Raw genomic sequence first — 20,626 nt, forward strand, 5'->3', positions numbered from 1 at the left:
TCACTTTAGGGAATACAGAAATGAAATTTTTAAAAAATATTTATTTAATTTGGTTGCGCCAGCTCCTTAAGTTGTGGCACGTGGGCTCCTTAGTTGTGGCATGTGAACTCTTAGCTGCGGCATGGGGGATCTAGTTCCCTGACAAGGGACTGAACCCAGGCCCCCTGCATTGGGAGCATGGCGTCCTAACCACTGTGCCACCAGGGAAGTCCAGGAAATGAAATTCTTGGAGATACAGAATGTAGAATTCTTTTCCACCATGACTCTGTTTTCCTTTGGAATCGGGAGCAAAAAGGAACCCATGGACAAAAAGCTATTGTGATAGCCAGGGCCTTCGGGGGAGGGGCAAATGGGGAGTGAGGGCTTAAAGGGCTTAAAGGGTATGGGTTTCTGTTTGAAGTGATGAAAATGTTTGGAGCTAGACAGTGGTGATGACTGCGCAATGCTGTGAATGTACTTAGTGCCACTGAACTGTGCACTTTAAAATGGTTAAAATGGTACGTTTTATGGTTGTGTATTTTACCATAATAAAAAAAAAGTTAAAGAACAAAAGTCAGCCTCCTAAGGACCTGGAGCTGTACAGTGTACACAGGTTTTCATGTCACACAGGGACAGAAGTATAATTCCAAGCACATTACAACTTCAAATTGGAGTCTCCAAATCATTTTCATCAGAAAGTCACTCTGTGAGAGTGAAGACAATTGGCAGGGCCCAGCTCACAGTGACTTCGCTAGCACTCAGCCACCACGCCCCCCAGCCCCTGCCCTCCACAACCTTCAAGAATGAAGCACTCAGCTACCAACAAGACATATTTCAAATAGTTTAATTTTAAAAATATTCTATTCGGTGCTAAAATATGTCTTCACTCACTGTTGCCCATTTCCATTTTCTTAAACTTTTTTGAAACAAAAAATAAAATCACGAGGTTCAATTAAACATGCAGATTTCAAAGAAAAGGGAACTTTCTAGAAAGTCTGAGCTGAAGGAGTACTGTGGGAATGGGTGCTGTTGTCAGAACCTCAAATTCTCGCTGGGGCAGAGTTTGCGGCAGGAGTGCTGGGGACCGTGGCAGGAGGCAGGGGATGCTGGAATGAAATGTCCAGGTGGAAACAACAAAAGCTGCGCGTGCGTGTGTGTGCGCGCGCACACGCGTGTGTTGGGGAAGGGGATGGTTACAGTGGGGGACAAAGGACTGTCAGCAGCCAGAGAGCCCATGAGAGGCAGGATAACCTCAGGAATGGGCAGAAGTGCCAGGATAGCAAGAAATCTATATGGACTTTTCCACCCTCTCATGGAGCGAAGCCCTTCCCTTGCCTCCGGAGTCTACTCAGGCATTCTCCAACAGCAGCCTACAGGGCCCCTAGCCCTATGGGAAAGTCCATGAATCTACAGTCTCCATTCAATTCAAGTAAGCCCTAGGCACTCTCTTCTCTAGAGGATGCCTTCCACATCTCTTTCCTCTTGTAGAAGCACCAGCAGCTCAGTCCAGAGGTTCCGGAGCAGAAACTGCTACATGGAGGTGACAGATGAACCCTGGAGTGGCCGATGCTCCAGCCTACTTGGGGTGCAAAAAGGACAGGAGTGCTCCTCTTCTCAGGATCAAGCAGACACAGGTGCCAGGGACGGGAAGATGACGTTACGACCCCCAGTCCTATGTCAGCCTTCCAGCCCAGAAGGCTCCTATGTGCAGGCTCTGGAGCCCAGTGCTTGCCCTTAGCCCAGCAGCACAGCACAGCCAGAACCAGAATGCAAGAGAGGCCTGGGGCCAGGAGGCGAAGGGTGCCAGGGTGGTGCTAGCTTTCTGACGCTGTCTGCGGCACTGCGGGCTGGTCCACACAGAAGCGTTTCAGGGGAGGCGCACCTGAGTCTTCCTCTTCCTCAGCAATCTAGAAGCAGCCAGAGCATGGAATCACAGGGCCATCCCTCTGAACCAGACCTCCCCTTCCACCCTAATTTACAACCCAGAAGTCCACCCCCCACTGTCTCACAGATAACCAAACCTCTTCCCCTACCTTATAACCTGGAGCCCAGCGTCCGTGCTGCCTTCCCAACTACAGCACATCCCGTGCTATAGCGCCAGTGCACATTAACAGAGCCCTTACTTTTTTCTTAGAAACTGGGAAACCCAAAGCACCTCCTTACCTGTGTCTCTAATGGAACTGGTTCTTCCTTCGTGAGGGTGGGAGGCTCATCAGCAACTTCTGAGGCGGGCAGGGAGGGCTCTGCAAAAGCAAAGGTGGGCGTAGCTGCAGGGCCTCCTGAGGCAGGAGACTCCTGTGGAATCTCTGCCCCAAGCTGGGGGAGTGTTCCTGCGAGCTATGTGGAGACGCCTTGGTGAAGAGGCAACACAAGCCGCAGAATCAATATACATTTTAAGAAGAAATTTGCAGCATCTAGTGCAAAGAGCACGAGCTCTGAAGTTAGAAGGAATGAAATGAGACACACAGTTCCACAAGTTACTAGCTCTGTGATCATGGCCAAGCAACTGAACTTTTCTAAGACTACTTCCTCATCTGTAAAATGGAGATAACAGCTGCCATTTCATGGGGTTTTTGAGAGAATCATACCAGGCATCAAATATGAAAAGTGCCTTCCTTACAGAGAGCCTGGCGCTCAGTTGTGTTGCTGTTTTCTTTCTTCATTCTGTGAAAGGGGAAAATACAACCATTCCCAAAATAGCCTCAAACAATTGACAAGCGGCTTGAAGCTGCCAGCTCTGGGGCAACTTCTCTAACCTGTGACTCTAAAGAAGAGAAACATCAAGAGCAAGAGCAAGGCCCCTCCAAGACGCTCATCGTGGGCCAACAGAGACTCACCCTCAAGGATCTCCTGGCCCAGGGTGGGGGGCTGGGAGTCATCTGTGCGGAAGTCGGAGGTGTGCGCTGGGCTCAGGGACTCGCTCTGCTGGGGGCTGGGGCTCGAGTTGGTGCTGCTGTCCACCTTGAGCTGATAGACATCAGACACGGAACTCTGGTTGCTGTTTTCATCTGAAAACCAAACATGACAAAGGCAACAGCTGAGGGTGGTCACTTCTGAGAGTAATTCAGTACAGAGCCAAGGGCCTGGTGTCTCTACAGACAGCATGGACACAGCCAGGCACACAATGATCACGGACGGCTGTAAACAGCCCCTGAACCAAAGGCAGACATTCTCGGGGCTTCTGTGCACTGCAACTTACCAACAAGAGTCTAAATTGATTAATTTAAGCATGTTCTATTTTATGACACATATTCTAAGCACCACAAGATGCAGCCAGAATCTTTAAGTTTATGCAACATTTATATTTCAGGAAGGTCAAGATATGCTTATTAATCCCTTCTTTATTATCCACCAGTTACAGCTGGGGCCTGGTATTTTCCCACTGTGCAGTGAAGGGAGGAACACATCTGTGCCTCTCAACCTTTCTCACAATACAAGAGGTGTAGAAAATGATAGTCTGTCTGCTATTCTCGGCTGTCTGAAGGAGGGTGACAGTGTCTGGAGGTGGTCAGCTCGGGCCCTTGCACCTGCCTAGGCTCCATCTCACCGCCTCAAGGACCGTGGGATCCCACCTGGGAAGCGCTGTCTGAAGGCTTAAAGTCACCACCTAAGTTAAAAACACAGAGTCAGCAGGGCCTTCCTCTCCCTGACCTCCAGCAGCCAGTCACCAAATCTGCCCCACCCACTGCCCTGACTCAGCCTGTGCCCATTCCTTCCTCTCCTGTGGCCTCAGCTCAGCCCTCATGATCTCTCGCCTGGCCTCCAGCCACAGCTACCCAACTGCCCTTCCCGCAGTCTCAGGCACCCCCACTGGACCTCATACCACTGCCAGAGTGGTCTTTCTAAACCCTTGTCGGTTCCCCACTGCCCACGAGATGGCCCTATCCCAACCTACAAACTCCCTTCTGATCTCCAGGCTCACCGCCTGCTGTTCTTCCCCATGCACCCTGGCTCCTGCCAAACTGGACTCTAACCTAAGAGCAGCTTCAAGTACCAGTGTCTGCTATGACATGCTCTTTCCGGTCTTCCTGCAAAGACTCTAGACATGCCAACATTCAGCTCAGGCATCACCTCCTCCACAGAGCCTCGTGTCTCAGGCTCCCTTGGGTGGAAATGACCACCCTCTCTTTTATGCTCCTGCTGTTTCCTGGGCACACCTGCGTTTACTATATTACACACCAGTCTCCCTCCATTACACTCTGCGCAGGCAGGCTCTGTGGCTTACTGGTCCTTGAATCTCCAGTGCAGTACACAGTACCTGGCACACAGTAGGAGTTCATTAAATGTTCAATGAATGAAAAGGATGAGATAGTGCCCAGACTGAGGAAATGGAGCCTCCCATTGTCTCCCAGAGCTTTATGATGGAACATCTCACACAGCTAGAGAACATTTCCCTTGTATTCTCTTCCTGTACCACACTGACCTTGCAGGGGTTGGGGGAGAAGTGAGGAGGGGATACCTGGTCACTCCCAGTCTAGTTCCGAAAAGAAAATTGTAAGCCCTTTCCAGTCTTTATCCTACAATGACCACCACCTTCTATACTGAAATGGAAGTAGCATTTTATCACAAAAAAGAATAAAGCTCTGTCACTCTTCTGCTTAGGCAAATACTTTTCTTCTCCAAGCATCAGTTTTCTGAAATAGGGATGACGATAACTGCCTGGTTTATATCACAGGCTAATGTAAAGATAAAAATGAGAAACTGAAGTGAAAGTGCTTCATAAACAGTAGGTGCCACACAGGTATAAAAGGTGATGTTATGAGTGTAGTGCTGACTCAGGCCGGACGTCTACCGAAGACTGGTTTAGGAGGCAGAGCTTGGGCTAAGGGAGGATAGGCAGATGCCCGGCATGGGGCGGGGGGTCTCCTCTGAGGCACTCTCATCAAATACACAGTCTAAAGAAAAGAGCTTCTGATCCAGAAAACCAGGACCCACCATGGGGTCTGCCACCTACAAGTGATGTGACTTTAGATATGTAACCTCACCTCTCTGAGCCTCAGTTTCCGTAACTGGAAAGTGAGGAGACTGTCGTCTCTCTTGCAGGGTTATTGTGAGGTTTAAATGAAAAGCCTTCCATAAAGTGCCCAGGAAGATACCAGCAAAACAGCAGGCACTGAAATGACACACAGACTATTCTTCTGATTATTAATGGGTCATCTAAATTTTCATTTTCCTGAAAGGAAGACATATGGATGCAACTCACCCTGGAATTCAAGAAGGAGAGAGGAATTGGCTGAGGCATCAGAGGGAAAGCCATTAGGTTCCCGGGCTGCTGAACTGTTCGATTTTGACTTTTCTTTCTAGAAAAGGAAAAAAAGAGGAATATGACAGAGCCAAGCAGAAGACTCACAGAGAGAGAGAGAAGGTGTTGAGACACCAGAGAGGTCTGGATTAGGAACAGGAGGAACAACAGCGGTTTCAGAATCCAGGACCCGAGGAATAACAGGATCCTGGACAAGGTGTCCCCAGGCCTCAGTGTCTCTGTCAGTAAAATGGACCCTTCCAGTGCTAATATCATGAATCGCAAGTGAGAGGCAGATACATATCTTCCACTAGAGCTCCCTGTAGGACTCTTCTGCTTTCTGCCCTGATGAGAATGCTCTATCCAGTCCTTCCCTACATGCATGGGTGAGAAACACAAAATACCCATTTGAGAAAGATCCCTGTTTTAGTAGCACAGCAGGGAAGAAAAAAAAGTGAAAGAAGAAAGGACCTCTGACTGGACAAAGGAAGGAGTCACTTTATATGTAACGCAAGCAGTGACAGGACAAGGGGCCCCTGCTAGCTCTATTCCTCACCAATCCACCACATCCACTCAAAATGATCTCCCATGTCCACCTTTGCCTTCAAGCAGGATGCAGGTTACACATGTGGGGGAACCACAGTGGGAAGGTAAGCACTAGCTTGCAACAAACAAGGAAATAATCCACAGGACAGAAAACCATCAATCCAAGCATTTGCAAATGAGAGCATCCCAACAGCCAAAAGTTCAAATCTGAATAATCTCAAATTTACTAATTCATACTTTTTATACTTGCCTATTTATTGTACGTGCATTGTACTAGTAATACAACTTAGTGTTTCTTAATACTCTCAATGCTAGCTCGGCAATAAATCAACTGTACACATATATGCAGTCCTTCCCTTCATTTTTTCATATACAGACATAATTTTAATGTAATTACACTTTACCATTTTACTGCAGAGGCTACATAAACATAATTTTTACTAGCTGCACAATATTCCAGATATCATAATCACTTAATCACTACTCAACTAGTGGACATTTAGCTTTACCTGATTTAGGACTGTCTTTGTTTGTTGCTAGTAGGAATAAGCCCACAATGCTCAACTTTCACTTTTTCCTGGATTATGTGACTAAATTCACAAAAAAAATTCCTTCTAGATCAAAAAGTATAAACTAAACATATTTTTCTTAAAATATTCTGTGGCTCACTCACCACTCTCTACAAGGAGGTTGGCAATATATTTGGAGTACGAGCTTCACGGCACCCATGCCAACATTTGGCTTTATCATTATTTTTTTCTGATCTCTCATTTATCTTTATTTTAATGATTCTGTGCTCATATAAAATATGCATTCACTATAAGAAATTCTGAAAATACAGAAAAATGAAAAATCACCTGTACAACCAGAGACAACCTATACATACAACTGTATGAAAATGGCTCATGATTCAGAATTATATCTTGCTCCCCTTCCCCCATTCACCATATTAAAAACATTTTTCTCTGCGAACATGGCGCTGCGAGTGGTGTGGAGCGTGCGGGCCGCGGTCTGCAGCCTGCGCGCCACCTCTGCGCCCAACACGCCCTGCACGCTGCGGCCCTGGGGACTGCGGGCGGGCGCCGACCGGGCGCTGCGCACCGGACCCGCTCTGCTGTCGGGTTGTAAATTCACAGACAAACATGAGTGGGTAACAACAGAAAACGGTGTTGGAACAGTGGGAATCAGCAATTTTGCACAGGAAGCTTTGGGAGATGTTGTTTACTGCAGTCTGCCTGGAGTTGGGACAAAATTGAACAAACAAGAGGAATTTGGTGCTTTGGAAAGTGTGAAAGCTGTGAGTGAACTCCACTCTCCTCTATCAGGAGATGTAACAGAAATGAATGAAGCCCTAGCAGAAAATCCTGGACTTGTCCACAAATCTTGTTATGAAGATGGTTCGCTGATCAAGATGACACTCAGTAAGCCTTCAGAACTAGATGAACTAATGAGTGAGGAAGCATATGAGAAATATATAAAATCTATTGAGGAGTGAAAATGGAACCCCTAAATAAATTATCTGTGGCAAAACTAGTTATAAAAATTATGTAATTCAAGGATAACATTGTTATCTTAACCATATATATATATATATATATATATATATATATAGTAACTTGCTTACAGCCATCCCTCGATTTAGGTCAAAAGACTCAATGAACTTGCCACTGGAAATAAATGGCAGTGGAGAAAAGTTTGTTAGTTGTATAGTGTCCAATTAAGAAATTACTATCTTAATTTTGCAATATACTGTGTTTGCTTGTGCTATTTTTATACAGTGAAGCAACAGCCTTGCAGGAAAATAAGAAACAGTTTAATAATAAAATATGCAACTTCCTAAAAAAAATTTTTTTCTATGCCATTGAATAATCTTCTATACCATCTTTTATAATGGTTACAAAGCTTTACAATATACAGGTGCACAATAACTTAATGAATTCTCTACAATAAGATCTTCATTTTGCTTGCAATTTTTAAATACCACGAACAATAATATTGTGATGCTCAACACTATAGATGTACCTTGTACACATCATGATTATGTCCTGAGGATAAATTTCTAGAGATAAAACTTCTAGATCAAAGGCATAAATATTCTGAAAGCATTTTCCCCCTCAGCTTTACTGAGGTATAACTGACAAATAAAATTGTAAGATATTTAAAGCATACCCTGGGTTAATTTGATATACATATACACTGTGAAAGGATTCCCACCATCTGGTTAATTAAGCTTTTAAGTATACATATTTGATCAACTTCACCTATAGAAAGTTTGTCCCAATTTACTCTCCCATCAGCAGTGCCCCACTCCCTTATGTCCTTCACATTTTTTTCTTTACCAATTTGGTCATTTTCTATTTTTCCTAACCTAACTGGTCTATGCTAGTACCTTAGAAGATGGCACACTATCATGGACCACTGGAAGGTACATAAACCGATGGACCTCAGGGCCCAGCTCAGAAACCAACACAAACACTGTAAGAAGCCCTTCGGAGAGACAAAAGGAGCTGAGTCCTGGGCAGGAGAACTTGAAATAGGAAAGGGCCAGGGTCTTATATGTGAGAAATGGGGAGGGGGTTGCTGTACATGTGGGGGGTTCCCCCATATGTACACACTACCCAAGAGAGCTAGCAGCCTGACCTTTGACCCTTATGGGTATTGGCATCACCAGAGCCAGGGTTAGATGAAAAACAAAGGGTGACTCCAGAGCCCCCCTAACTTTCACACCAGCTCCTTGGGCTGGACAAGGACGGCTGCTCCCAGATAAAGGCAGCACGTGGAAGACTGGTACTAGGCAGTTCCCTGAGACACAGGGGAAGATGAGAGAGGGGAAAAGGGAAAGGCTGAACCCTGAGGCTAATCCCATCCCCTAAATCCATTTAGAGGAGGGAACACAAAGCCTCATTTCTACACATTTCTAGCCAATGCAGCTCAGACTCAAAAGGAATAAAAGATGGGTGCACAGAAAAAACTAACCAGACACTGGAGGAAAACAAGCACCATGAAAGACAATAAACAGAACAAGCTATACCGGAAGAAGCAGACTAGAGGGACAGAAAAATTGAAATAAAACATAGCAAATCTCCTCAGAAAGATAAGGATGACACTGGAAAGTTGTTTTGAACAACCAACAACAAAGGAAATTTGGTATGAATAATAAACTCGTTCAAAATAAAAATTAAGGGCCTCCCTGGTGGCGCAGTGGTTGAGAGTCCGCCTGCCGATGCAGGGGATACGGGTTCGTGCCCCGGTCTGGGAGGATCCCATATGCCGCGGAGCGGCTGGGCCCGTGAGCTATGGCCGCTGGGCCTGCGCATCCGGAGCCTGTGCTCCGCAACGGGAGAGGCCACAACAGTGAGAGGCCCGCATACCGCAAAAAGAAAAAATAAAAAAAATAAAAAAAATAAAAAAAAATAAAAATTAAGTGAATGAGGGAATTCCCTGGCAATCCAGTGGTTAGGACTCTGCGCTTCCACTGCCTGGGGCCCAGGTTTGATCCCTGGGAAGGGAATTAAGATCCCACAAGCCAGCTGCGCAGTGTGGAAAAAAAGAAAAAACAATTAAGTGAACGAGTTTATTAGCAGAAATACAGCTGAAGAAAAGATTAATGAGCAAACCCTGGGTTGAGAAGTCAGAATATATGAGGACAAAATAAAGAGATGAAACAAACTAAAAGTTAAGAAATGAAGCTAGATGTTCACATTATAGGATATTCTTACAGAAGTTCCAGGTCAAACAGAAGAAATTCTAAAAGTTTCCAGGAATACAAAAGAATCACCTACAAAGAAATCAAGAATTAGACTGACATCAGATTTCTCAAAAGAAAACTAGAAGCACAACAATTAAGTAATAGTTTCAAAATGTTGAAAGAAAATAATTTTTAACCTAGAATTTCATATACAGGTAAAATGATCAATTAAACATGAAAGTATGTTATGAAGATGGTTGGCTGATCAAGATGATCAAAAGTTTTCTCCACATCAAAAGTTTTCTCCACACAAGTCCTCTTTGGCAAAATTCTTGAAGGGTGTATTCCAGCAAGAAAAGAAATGAATCTAAGAGAAAGCAATAATAAATAGGTACAAAGGGTTAGTAAATAATTAGTAATGTTTACTTTGTCTAATTAAGCAATGACTAAAACAAGAAATGTCTGTAAAAACAGAAATATCTGAACAGAATATCTGACCTGAAATTCCATTCAAAACTAAGGAGAGGGCAGGAATGAAAGTGGGGGGCGGGGGTAGAGACCAGGGGTGGTTAAAAATGTGTTCAGGCTCAGAGGGGAAACACAGATTTTGATAAGCTTTATACACTGATACAGAAAAATATTAAGTATAACTCTTATTAGGTTAGAGATAGCCAATAAAAAAATTAAAAATAAAATATGGAACTTTCAAATCAGAAGAAAATTTGTCTAGTCATCATGAGGTGAAGAGAAAAAAGAAAGTGTATCATGGCAGAAATCCTTGTCCATGTAAGTAGAATGTTTAGATGGTGACATTTTCACGGCCTTTCCGGCCCCTAAATGGTGCCACAGCTATTATGAACACACATAGCTAGTATACATGTCCTGAGGAGACTTCTAGGAAACTCCTTAAATTCATTAAAATACCATTTGCCCATCCTTCCACTCTCTTGCTGCCTTGAACTTGAATGTGTTGAATGATGGCTGGAGCTCAAACTTGGATACAAGGTCAAACATGAAGCAGAGGAAAATGGGCAATTGTTTAATGCGTATAGAGTTTACCTCTGCAAGATGAAGAGTTCTGGAGATGGATTACACAACAAAGTGAATGTATTCAACACTACTGAACTGTACACTTAAAAAATGGTTAAGATGGTAAATTTTATGATATGTGTATTTTACCACGATAGAAATAAAGTAAAATGAATAGAACCATTACTCTCTTAAGTATAAATTATTAAAAAAAAAAAAAAAAAAAAAAAAAAAGGTGGGACTTCCCTGGTGGCTCAGTGGTTAAGAATCTACCTGCCAATGCAGGGGACACAGGTTCGAGCCCTGGTCTGGGAAGATCCCACATATCGCGAAGCAACTAAGCCCACACGCCACAACTACTGAAGCCCGTGGGCCTAGAGCCCATGCTCTGCAATAAGAGAAGCCACAGCAATGAGAAGCCCACACACTGCAACAAAGAGTAGCCCCCGCTCGCCACAACTAGAGAAAGCCCACGCGCAGCAACGAAGACCCAATGCAGCCAAAAATAAATAAATAAATTTATTTTTTTAAAAAAGGAACAGAGGCTTCCCTGGTGGCACAGTGGTTGAGAGTCCACCTGCCGATGCAGAGGACACAGGTACATGCCCCAGTCTGGGAAGATCCCACATGCCGCAGAGCGGCTGGGCCCGTGACCCATGGCCGCTGAGCCTGCGCGTCTGGAGCCTGTGCTCCGCAATGGGAGAGGCCACAGCAGTGAGAGGCCCACGTACCGCAAAAAAAAAAAAAAAAAAGGAACAGAAAGGTTGCAAGAAACCTGGGTCCCTGGGGACTCTTAGAGTGGAAGTGGCACACCAGTCCTAGACTGCATATTTCTGTTCCTCTAAGAATAAAATAAAACTTTTTAAAACCATTACTACTTTGAGTTTTCTGTCACCCACAGCTAAACCCAATATGCCCAATAAGCAGAAAAATGTAAAACGGGGAAAGACAGAATTACAAGACATACCAGGGAAATACAAATCAAAAGAAGACACGGTATCTTCTAGAATATCTAGAATATCAATCAAAGAAGCCATGCAAATCAGAAGAGTAAAGAGGAAACCCAATACAAGAATAAGGAAAATACAAGAAATCAGAGGGGAATTTCCTGGCAGTCCAGTGGTTAGGACTCTGTGCTTTCACTGCCAAGGGTCTGGGTTAAATCCCTGGTTGGGGAACTAAGATCCCGCAAGCCTCAGGGCAAAAAAAAAGAAATCAGAAAAGAGGAAATCTGAAGAGATAAAATTGTCAATCTCCCTAGTGTTCAGAGAAATGCAAAATAAACAAAGAGATACCACTTTACGTCTATCAGATTGGCAGGATTTAGGAATTAGGAGTTAGATAATATCAGATGTTGCTGAAGATGTGGGAAATGGGAGCCCTGTGGCACAACTGGGGAAGTGTACTAACTATCTGGGTGCAGCTATTCAGGAGACAGATCTGACAGCCAGCATCTAGTAAAAACAATCATGTATGTACAGCCAGTAACAGAGCAATCTCACTCCTGGGCATCTAATCCAGAGAAAAACTCCCACAAGTCCTCAAGGACAATGGTTTAAGGGATGTCCACCAGAGTCATCTGTGCTACCAAAAAAAGCTGGAGGCAACACACACAAACAGACCCATATTCAGACACTTGGAATACGACAAAGTTAGTTCTACAGAGCAGGAGGAAAACAGTCTTTTCAAGTGGTGGGACAAATGCATATCCACATGGAAAAAAAATGAAATTGGGCCCCTACTTCAAAATACACAAAAATTAGGGCCTCCCTGGTGGCACAGTGATTGAGAGTCCACCTGCCGATGCAGGGGACATGGGTTCGTGCCCCAGTCCGGGAAGATCCCACATGCCGCGGAGCGGCTGGGTCCGTGAGCCACGGCTGCTGAGCGGGCGCGTCCGGAGCCTGTGCTCCACAACGGGAGAGGCCACAACAGTGAGAGGTGCGTGTACCACAAAAAAAAAAAAAAAAAAAGAGGAGGCAGGGTTGCCTAGTAATATAAAACATGGTCTCCAACCTAACCTCTACAACTCAAAATACACGAAAATCAACTCCAGGTGTGTTATAAATGGGAACAGGATAACAAGATTGTAGAAGACTATATGGAAGAATATCTTTGTGACCTCAAAGAAGGAACAGATTTAAGACATTTAAAAGCACCAATTATAAAGTAAAAGATTATTTTGTCTACATTAAAATTAAAAACTTCTGTTACTCGGGACTTCCCTGGTGGCATAGTGGTTAAGAATACGCCTGCCAATGCAGGGGGCACGGGTTCGATCCCTGGTCCAGGCAGATCCCACATGCGGCGGAGCAACTAAGCCCATGCACCACAACTACTGGGCCTGCGCTCTAGAGCCTGCAAGCCACAAATACTGAGCCCGCGCGCCTAGAGCCCGCGCCCTGCAACAAGGGAAGCCACCACAAGAAGCCCGCGCACCACAACAAAGAGTAGCCCCTGCTCACAGCAATGAAGACCCAATGAAGCCAAAAATAAAATAAAAAAAACAAAAACAGGGCTTCCCTGGTGGCACAGTGGTTGAGAGTCTGCCTGCCGATGCAGGGGATGCGGGTTCGTGCCCTGGCCCGGGAAGATCCCACATGCCACGGAGCGGCTGGGTCCGTGAGCCATGGCCGCTGAGCCTGCGCGTCCGGAGCCTGTGCTCCGCAACGGGAGAGGCCACAACAGTGAGAGGCCCGCATACTGGGGAAAAAAAAAAAAAAAAAACTTCTGTTACTCAAGCCTGCATAAACGGAGTGTAAAGACAAGCCATGGAATGGAAAAAGGTACAGATAGTATTTAATCAATAAAGAGTATGTGTCCACAACACAGAGAATCCCTACAAGTCCTAAGAAAAAGACCACAGCCAAACAGACAATAGGAACTTCTTAAAAGAGGAAATCCAGGGCTTCCCTGGTGGCGCAGTGGTTGAGAGTCCGCCTGCCGATGCAGGAGACGCAGGTTCGTGCCCCAGTCTGGGAAGATCCCACATGCCGCGGAGCGGCTGGGCCCATGAGCCATGGCCGCTGAGCCTGCGCATCCGGAGCCTGTGCTCCGCAACGGGAGAGGCCACAACAGTGAGAGGCCCGCGTACCGCAAAAAAAAAAAAAAAAAAAAAGAGGAAATCCAAAAGGATGCTGAAAAGGTTCTCCATCTCATTAGTAATTACATCATTAATCACCGAATTAAAACCACAATGAGATATCTTAATACATTTAGTCTAACTATACCAACTGTTGATGAGGATTTGGAGCAGTGAGAACTCATATTGCTGTTAAGAATATATACTGGTACAATCACTTTGGAAACTAGTTTGGTAGTCGCTAGTGTAGGTCAAAATACACATATCCTAAGACTTAGCTATTCTACTCCTAGGAATATATCCTAGGAAAACCCATGCATGTGTTGACCCACATACTGAATAAGAATGTCACAGGAACATTGTTCCTATTATCCCAAATGGGGAACAACCCAAATATTCATCTACAGGAGAATAAGAAAGATAAATTATGGTACAGTCCTATAATAAAACTCCATACAGGGACTTCCCTGGTGGTCCAGTGGTAAAGAATCCACCTTACAATGCAGGGGACATGGGTTTGATCCCTGGTCAGGGAACTAAGATCCCACACACCACGGGGAAACTAAGCCCGCATGCCACAACTACTGAGCTCACGCACCTCAACTAGAGCACGAGCGCCACAACAAGAGAAGAGAAAACCCACGGGCCACAACTAGAGAGAAGCCCGCACGCCACAACGAAAGGTCCCGCGTGCCTCAACGAACATCCCGCATGCCGCAACTAAGACCCGATGCAGCCAAAAATAAAAATTAAATTAAATTAAAAAACAAAAACAAAAACACCTCCATACAGCAATGAAAAGGAACAAACAGCTCCAAATACAACATGGATGATTTTACAAACATAACACTAGGCAAAAAAAGCAAGATATACAAAAATAGATACTTCATGATGCTGCTTATATAAAGTAAAAAATGTTTACAAATGACTAAGGAAGTGGTTGTAAAAGCAAAAGTAGGAAAGTGATCTCCTCTAGAGGGGAGGGAGGGGGATGCTGGGAAGAGTCACAGAGCCTTCTGGGGGAGCTGGCAATGTCTATTTTTTGACCTAGGTGGTTTTTACAAGGGTATTAGCTTTATATTTTTTCACTATATACTACATATGTTTTAGATACTTTTCTGTACGTGTTTTATATTTCAGATCTTTTCAAAACAATCAGGAAAAAAAAGAGTTGGAGAAATCTGGGTGTTTATCACTCGGAATGTATAGATAAATGTGGTCACTGCACATAAGAGAATACAATGCAAGAGTAATGATAATAATTTTATTTACAATTACAGAAACATGCAGAGTTCTCAAAAAGAGAATAGAGGTTTATAGCACAATGCTATATATAGATGCAAATTTTTAAAAAATACAAATATGAAACAACGCTATGTATTTTTCAAGAATATACAGGTGTCCAGAACTTCCCTGGTGGCGCAGTGGTTAAGAATAAGCCTGCTGGGCTTCCCTGGTGGCGCAGTGGTTGAGACACCACCTGCCGATGCAGGGGACACGGGTTCGTGCCCTGGTCCGAGAAGATCCCACATGCCGCGGAGCGGCTGGGCTCGTGAGCCATGGTCGCTGAGCCTGCGCGTCTGGAGCCTGTGCTCCATAACGGGAGAGGCCACAACAGTGGGAGGCTCACGTACCGCAAACAAACAAACAAACAAACAAAAAGAATACACCTGCCAATGCAGGGGACACGGGTTCCATTCCTGGTCTGGGAAGATCCCACATGCTGCGGAGCAAATGGGCCCGTGTGCCACAACTACTGGGCCTGCGCTCTGGAGCCCGCGAGCCACGGCTGCTGAACCTGCGCACCACAGCTACTAAAGCCCGCTCACCCTAGAGCCCGCACACCACAACTACTGAAGCCTGCACGCCTAAAGCCCGTGCTCCACAACAGGAGAAGCCACCGCAGTGAGAAGCCCGCCCACAGCAACGAAGAGTAGCCCCCGCTCACCACAACTAGAGAAAGCCCGTGCGCAGCAATGAAGACCCAATGCAGACAAAAATTTAAAAAAAGAATATACAGGTGTCCAAATAAACCCATGGAAGAGGAATTAGTAAGGCATATATACATATTAAACACATGATGTAATAAACTACAGTGGGCAGCAGAAGTCCACAAACTTTTTCTTACAGGGCCAGATAATAAATATCTTGGGCTTTGCAGGCCATTAGGTGTTACGGCAATTACTCAGCTCTGCCATTACAACTCAAAAGCAGCCACAAATAAGGAAACAAACAGGCATAGGTGTGTTCAAATAAAACTATATTGAATCACAGGGAGCAGGCCTGGGCTGTAGTTTGCCAAGCCCTGGAAAAGAGGAATGGGTTAAGGAAAAGGAATAAAGGGGGGGGAAATAATAAAATAAGAGGCTTTGCGTGGACCAATGACAGAGGATGCCTTGAAGTATTTTCAACTCAATTCTGGGAAAATACATTCCATTATAATTAAGAGGCAATCAAAGAAAGAAAGAAGACGTTACCTTTTTGTTGTTTCGATTTTCTTCCACACTTACCTCCTTGCTGTCTGTCACGGGAACCCACTTAAATATCCTAAGGGACGTGTCACCCACAGTCACCCACTTTTTCTCCCTAAAACAAAGACACTTCTTAGAACTGATAAACAATAAAATAGATTTTCTGATCATAACTGTGCTTTCCCACTTCTCAGCAGACCATTCCTTCAATCTTAAGTGCTTTCTAAACTTCCTCTCCGTCAAATCATACCTTACCTTTCAGGACAAAATCATCCCTTCCAGAAACACCTTGCTATCAAATGCCTTTGGCTCTGAACCCTCTACTTGCCACCTTTGCTCATGTATAGTGTACCAAAACCTTTTGTTCCTCACAGCCTACAGCAGTATAGAGTATCAGCACATTTTCAAACTCAGGTATCTATCTGGCATAAACTTCTTTATTTCCCCCAAATTAATTCAATTCCACTGATATTTATAAAGTCCTAATATACAAGGCCCTATAGGAGATAAAGGATATATAAGATAGGGTCCCTCTCTTGGGAACTCATAGCAATGAAAAGATAAGTAAAGAAATCATTGTAATACATGAAGGTGGCAAGAAGAAGGCTGAAAGAGTAAGACCAGGATATCCCATGGAAGGCAGAACTCCTATGACTCCTGTGGAACTCTGGATTGAAACACGATGCTATTTAAAAATAATCACAGGAGCAGGACAGGATGCTTCCAACTAACAGACCTGAGCCTCACACTGGCTTCTGGAAGAGGTGAAGGCCAAGCCGCCATGGAAAGACTGCTTTAAGGTTTCATTTTACAGAAGAGGTTATTTTTGAGATGAGCCTTAAAAAATGAGTAGTTGTCCTCCCCACCCCGCACATACCTGGGGAGGGAAAGGCAAGTGACGTTGTTGAATAAGAGTGGAGATTATGAACGGCCAGAGTTGGGGAGTCTGGAGTATGACTTCTGCAAGTTTCGCATCCCAATTTGAGGACAAAAAAGCAAAAAAAGTAACTGCTGTTACTGCTGCTATTGATGATGCTATTCAGCAAATGGTGACATCACAGAAATGTAGAGACTATGATGTAACCGAAAGAAGAATGAACTAAAGACTTAGGAAACTGGAATTAATTCCTGGACAAGCCACTCATTTATTCCTGGAATTAAATTAATTAATTAATTAATTAATTCCTGGACAAGCCACTCATTTATTCCTCATTTACTAAAAAATATTTAATATTCAAGACGCTATGCTAAGTCTTGGGCACACAGGGAACAAGATGCACAGTCCTGACCCTCACAGACCCAAAATTCCAACCGGAAACAGACATCACACAACTCATCTCACAGTTAGAAACCTAATCACTAGGTTTAACCATATCAAACTGCCGCTTCTGCTGGTTAAAAAGGCAAATACAGGTGATATCTTATGGTTCGACCTAATACAATTGTGGAAAGTTCCAGTAGGGGACCTGATTTAGACTGGGGATCTTGAAAGGTGTCCTTGAGGAAGCAACTGGAGAGCAGAACTAGGAGTTAACCAGGCAAGGGGGAGGAGAGGGTAAAGGAAGGACACCAGGTAGCAGAAACAGAAGTGTGGCCCCAACTGAAAGATGGCCAGCATCTTGGGAAAGAGGGCAGTTTGAACCAGTCTGGTGGGGCAAGAAGGATCATCTTTGGTCTTTATCCTAAGAGCAAGAAGAGATCAATGAAGCATTATTTCCCAAGCAGAGGAGTGCTAGAAGATTCACACTTGATAAAAATACAATGTGATGAATGGACTGGGGAATGAGCCAGTCCTGAAGCAGGCAGATCATAGGGAAGTTGGTACAAGAGTTCTGGGTGAGAGAATATGCTCATCTGCCCTAGGTTGCAGGTGAGGACGGAGATGGCCAGAAGAGAAAGGTATGCCCATTTTTAGGTTTCCTAAAAAGATAAAAAAACCTAGAAGGATGAGATTTGGAGAGGAAAAATCATTAATTATTTAACTAGTATTTATGAGTCCAACTATATATGAAGCCCTTATTGATAAAGAGTTAAGGAACTTGATCTTGTAGAGAAATGGACAAATAAACACGAAAATAAAGTCCAAGGTAATGACCCTAAAGGGAGTGGAGGGACTTCCCTGGTGGCGCAGTGGTTAAGAATCCGCCTGCCAATGCAGGGGACACGGGTTCAAGCCCTGGTGGGGGAAGATCCCACATGCCACGAGCAACTAAGCCCGTGGGCCACAACTACTAAAGCCGGCGCGCCTAGGGCCCGTGAGCCACAAGAGAAGCCACCGCAATGAGAAGCCCACCCACCAGAATGAGAAGCCCACCCACCGCAATGAGAAGCCCACGCACCGCAAGGAAGAGTAGCCCCCCCGCTCGCTGCAACTAGAGAAAAGCCCCCGCGCAGCAACGAAGACCCAACACAGCCAAAAACAAATAAATAAAATAAAATAAATTAATTTAAAAATAATAATAAAGGGAGTGGAGGGTGAAGGGCAGGAGAACTTGGAGAAGGCTTCCTGGAGGAAGCTAACACCTACCCGGACTTTAAAATTATTAGTAGTAATCAGCTAGAGAAAAGTACTCAAGAAGTTGGCGCAAACAGTTGGCTGTGAAAATTGAAGGAAATAACGCATTACTGTTTCTGGTACAAAATAGGCGGTCAACCGGCGCCTGCAACGAACGCTACAGGAGCCGTTTCCAAATGAAGAGTAGATCCTGACTCCTCTACTAACAGCTCCCAGGCCACAAAGAGAAAATGCCTACCCAGCTCGCTCATGTGGGTCCGTATTAGGCGAAACACAGGGCTTTTAATTCCAATAACCACTTGGTCCCGGGGCATGTAGGTTTGCCGAGAAGCTCTCACCTAACTTAGACGACTTAATACGTAGAGCGCTCAGTCTGGCCAACGGGAAATTCTCAGAGATTGTTAGCTATTATACGGGACAGTTCAGAACGCAAAAGGCTCCCGAGGCAGGCGGGCGCGGGGACGGGGCCCGCGCCAGGACCGGCGTGCGAACCAGGACCCAAGACCGAGCGCCGCCAAACGCCCGCAGCTCCTCCGGGCGCCGCGCTGCCCTAGGGCAGGTGGGTGGACCCGCTGGCCGGGCGACCCGCTGATTGGTTGCGGCTGGCGCGCCCTCTGACCTCACGCCGACGCGAGCGGCACCCTCCTCCCGCCTTCTCCGCCCCCCCTTCCCCCAAGCGCCCGCCGGTCTGCTCCCACCCCACCCGCCAGTTCACCGCCGCTCTGGGCCTGGGCCGGCGTCCCCCTCCAGCACCCTCGGCCCTGGCCCCTCACCATTTCCGCACTTTCTCGATGGCCGCCATCACCTTCTTGATGTCATCCTTGGCCCGGCTGCGGGTCTCGGCCCGGACAGACCGGCCCGACATGACGGCAACGAGAGCGGCGGGGGCCGGGGCACTGCTCCCAAGGCACCGGGAATCGCGCGCCTCACGCGCCGCCGCCCGCCAGGCGCAAACAGCGTCACCGCGGCCGTCACCCCCTCCGTGCGCGCGTGCGCGAGGAAGCGCGCGCACCCGCCCTCCCCATGGGGCTCGAGGCATCAGCGCGCCTGCGCGCCCAGTCTCAGGTGCCCCACCCCGGGCGTCCCACCCAGCGCGCCCCGCCCTCGTCGACCCACCCTGGGCGTCCTGGCCTGGGCACCCCTCCCTGGGCGTCCCCGAGTCCAGTGAGTTTCCAAGCAGGCCTGGGTAAGCGGGCGAGCTGGTGGCACGTGCTGTGTGCAGGGTGTGGTGGGAGGCTCTTTCCCAGGGGAGCATTTTAATCCTCTGGACAGAGCTGCCGCCATAACCTGTATTTTATGGTCTTGACCCTAACGTTACTGAGGGTCTGCACCATCCTGTCCTGCTGCCGCTCCTGTCTGGGGCCCTAGCTCCCCAGATAAAACCATTGTGCTCCAACTACAGAGAATTTCACACCTTTAGTATGCCTTCCAACGTTTGCACACATCTGTTCCCCACCTGGAATTCTGTCTCTTCACCTAATGACCACTTACTCTTCCAACATCCTGTTTGAACTACGACAAGTCTTCCCCTGATATCCTGGGGTGCCACTTAGTGCATCCTTGACACTACATCAGCAGTCCCCAACCTTTTTGGCACCAGGGACTGGTTTCATAGAAGACAATTTTTCTGGGGCGGGGGCGGGGGTGGGGGTTGATGGTTAAGGCGGTGATGCGAGCGATGGGGAGCGTCAGATGAAGCTTCACCCGCTCGCCCGTCCTGCTCACCTCCTGCTGTGCAGCACAGCTCCTAACAGGCAGAGGACCGGTAGTGGTCCATGGCCCAGTGGTTGGGGACCCCTGCTCTACATCACTGTCTCATTTAATTCAGCAATTGGTGATTATATGATGCCTGCGTTGTGCAAGACTCCATGCTCAGTGCTGAGGACAAAATCTGGGGTTTTACTTTCAAAGAGCTTCCAGTTTAGTAAAACATGCAGACCAGAAAACAGGCATTTAAAATGTCATTTTAGGGGACTTCCCTGGTGGCGCAGTGGTTAAGAATCCGCCTGCCAATGCAGGGGACACGGGTTCCAGCCCTGGTTCAGGAAGATCCCACATGCCCTGGAGCAACTAA

The 20,626-nt window shown here is 46.1% G+C and overlaps 2 protein-coding genes across 3 annotated transcripts; one reads left to right on the top strand and one right to left on the bottom strand.

Moving 5' to 3' along the window:
- Window positions 1–807: 807 nt before the first annotated feature.
- BCL7B (BAF chromatin remodeling complex subunit BCL7B) lies at window positions 808–19,697 on the bottom strand. Of its 2 annotated transcripts, none has more exons than XM_082644382.1 (6): window positions 19,326–19,697; window positions 16,044–16,152; window positions 5,183–5,279; window positions 2,817–2,987; window positions 2,143–2,222; window positions 808–1,886 (listed from the first exon to the last, which is right to left on the bottom strand). In XM_082644382.1, exons 1-6 carry the CDS (start codon window positions 19,589–19,591, stop codon window positions 1,794–1,796), a joined length of 816 nt encoding a protein of 271 aa, XP_082500508.1. In that variant the 5' UTR covers window positions 19,592–19,697; the 3' UTR covers window positions 808–1,793. The 2 variants fall into 2 exon arrangements, with proteins under 2 accessions (XP_082500508.1, XP_082500509.1); XM_082644383.1 differs by having other exon boundaries at window positions 16,077–16,152; window positions 19,326–19,691.
- LOC309816637 (glycine cleavage system H protein, mitochondrial-like) lies at window positions 5,286–7,283 on the top strand. Its single transcript, XM_082644387.1, has one exon. The coding sequence runs from the start codon at window positions 6,660–6,662 to the stop codon at window positions 7,260–7,262; it is 603 nt and encodes a 200-aa protein (XP_082500513.1). The 5' UTR covers window positions 5,286–6,659; the 3' UTR covers window positions 7,263–7,283.
- Window positions 19,698–20,626: the final 929 nt, after the last annotated feature.

This window comes from Mesoplodon mirus (assembly GCF_964341445.2).
Source record: "Mesoplodon mirus genome assembly, chromosome: 15".
NCBI lineage: Eukaryota > Metazoa > Chordata > Mammalia > Artiodactyla > Ziphiidae > Mesoplodon > Mesoplodon mirus.

Excerpts from the sequence above, each read along its gene's own strand:
- BCL7B (XM_082644382.1), bottom strand. The coding sequence starts at position 19,591 with ATGCCTCGAGCCCCATGGGGAGGGCGGGTGCGCGCGCTTCCTCGCGCA. Across the intron at positions 16,153-19,325 it reads ATCGAGAAAGTGCGGAAATG|GGAGAAAAAGTGGGTGACTG; the intron begins GTGAGGGGCCAG and ends TCTTTGTTTTAG. Across the intron at positions 5,280-16,043 it reads AAAATCGAAACAACAAAAAG|AAAGAAAAGTCAAAATCGAA; the intron begins GTAACGTCTTCT and ends TTCCTTTTCTAG.
- LOC309816637 (XM_082644387.1), top strand. The coding sequence starts at position 6,660 with ATGAAAATGGCTCATGATTCAGAATTATATCTTGCTCCCCTTCCCCCA.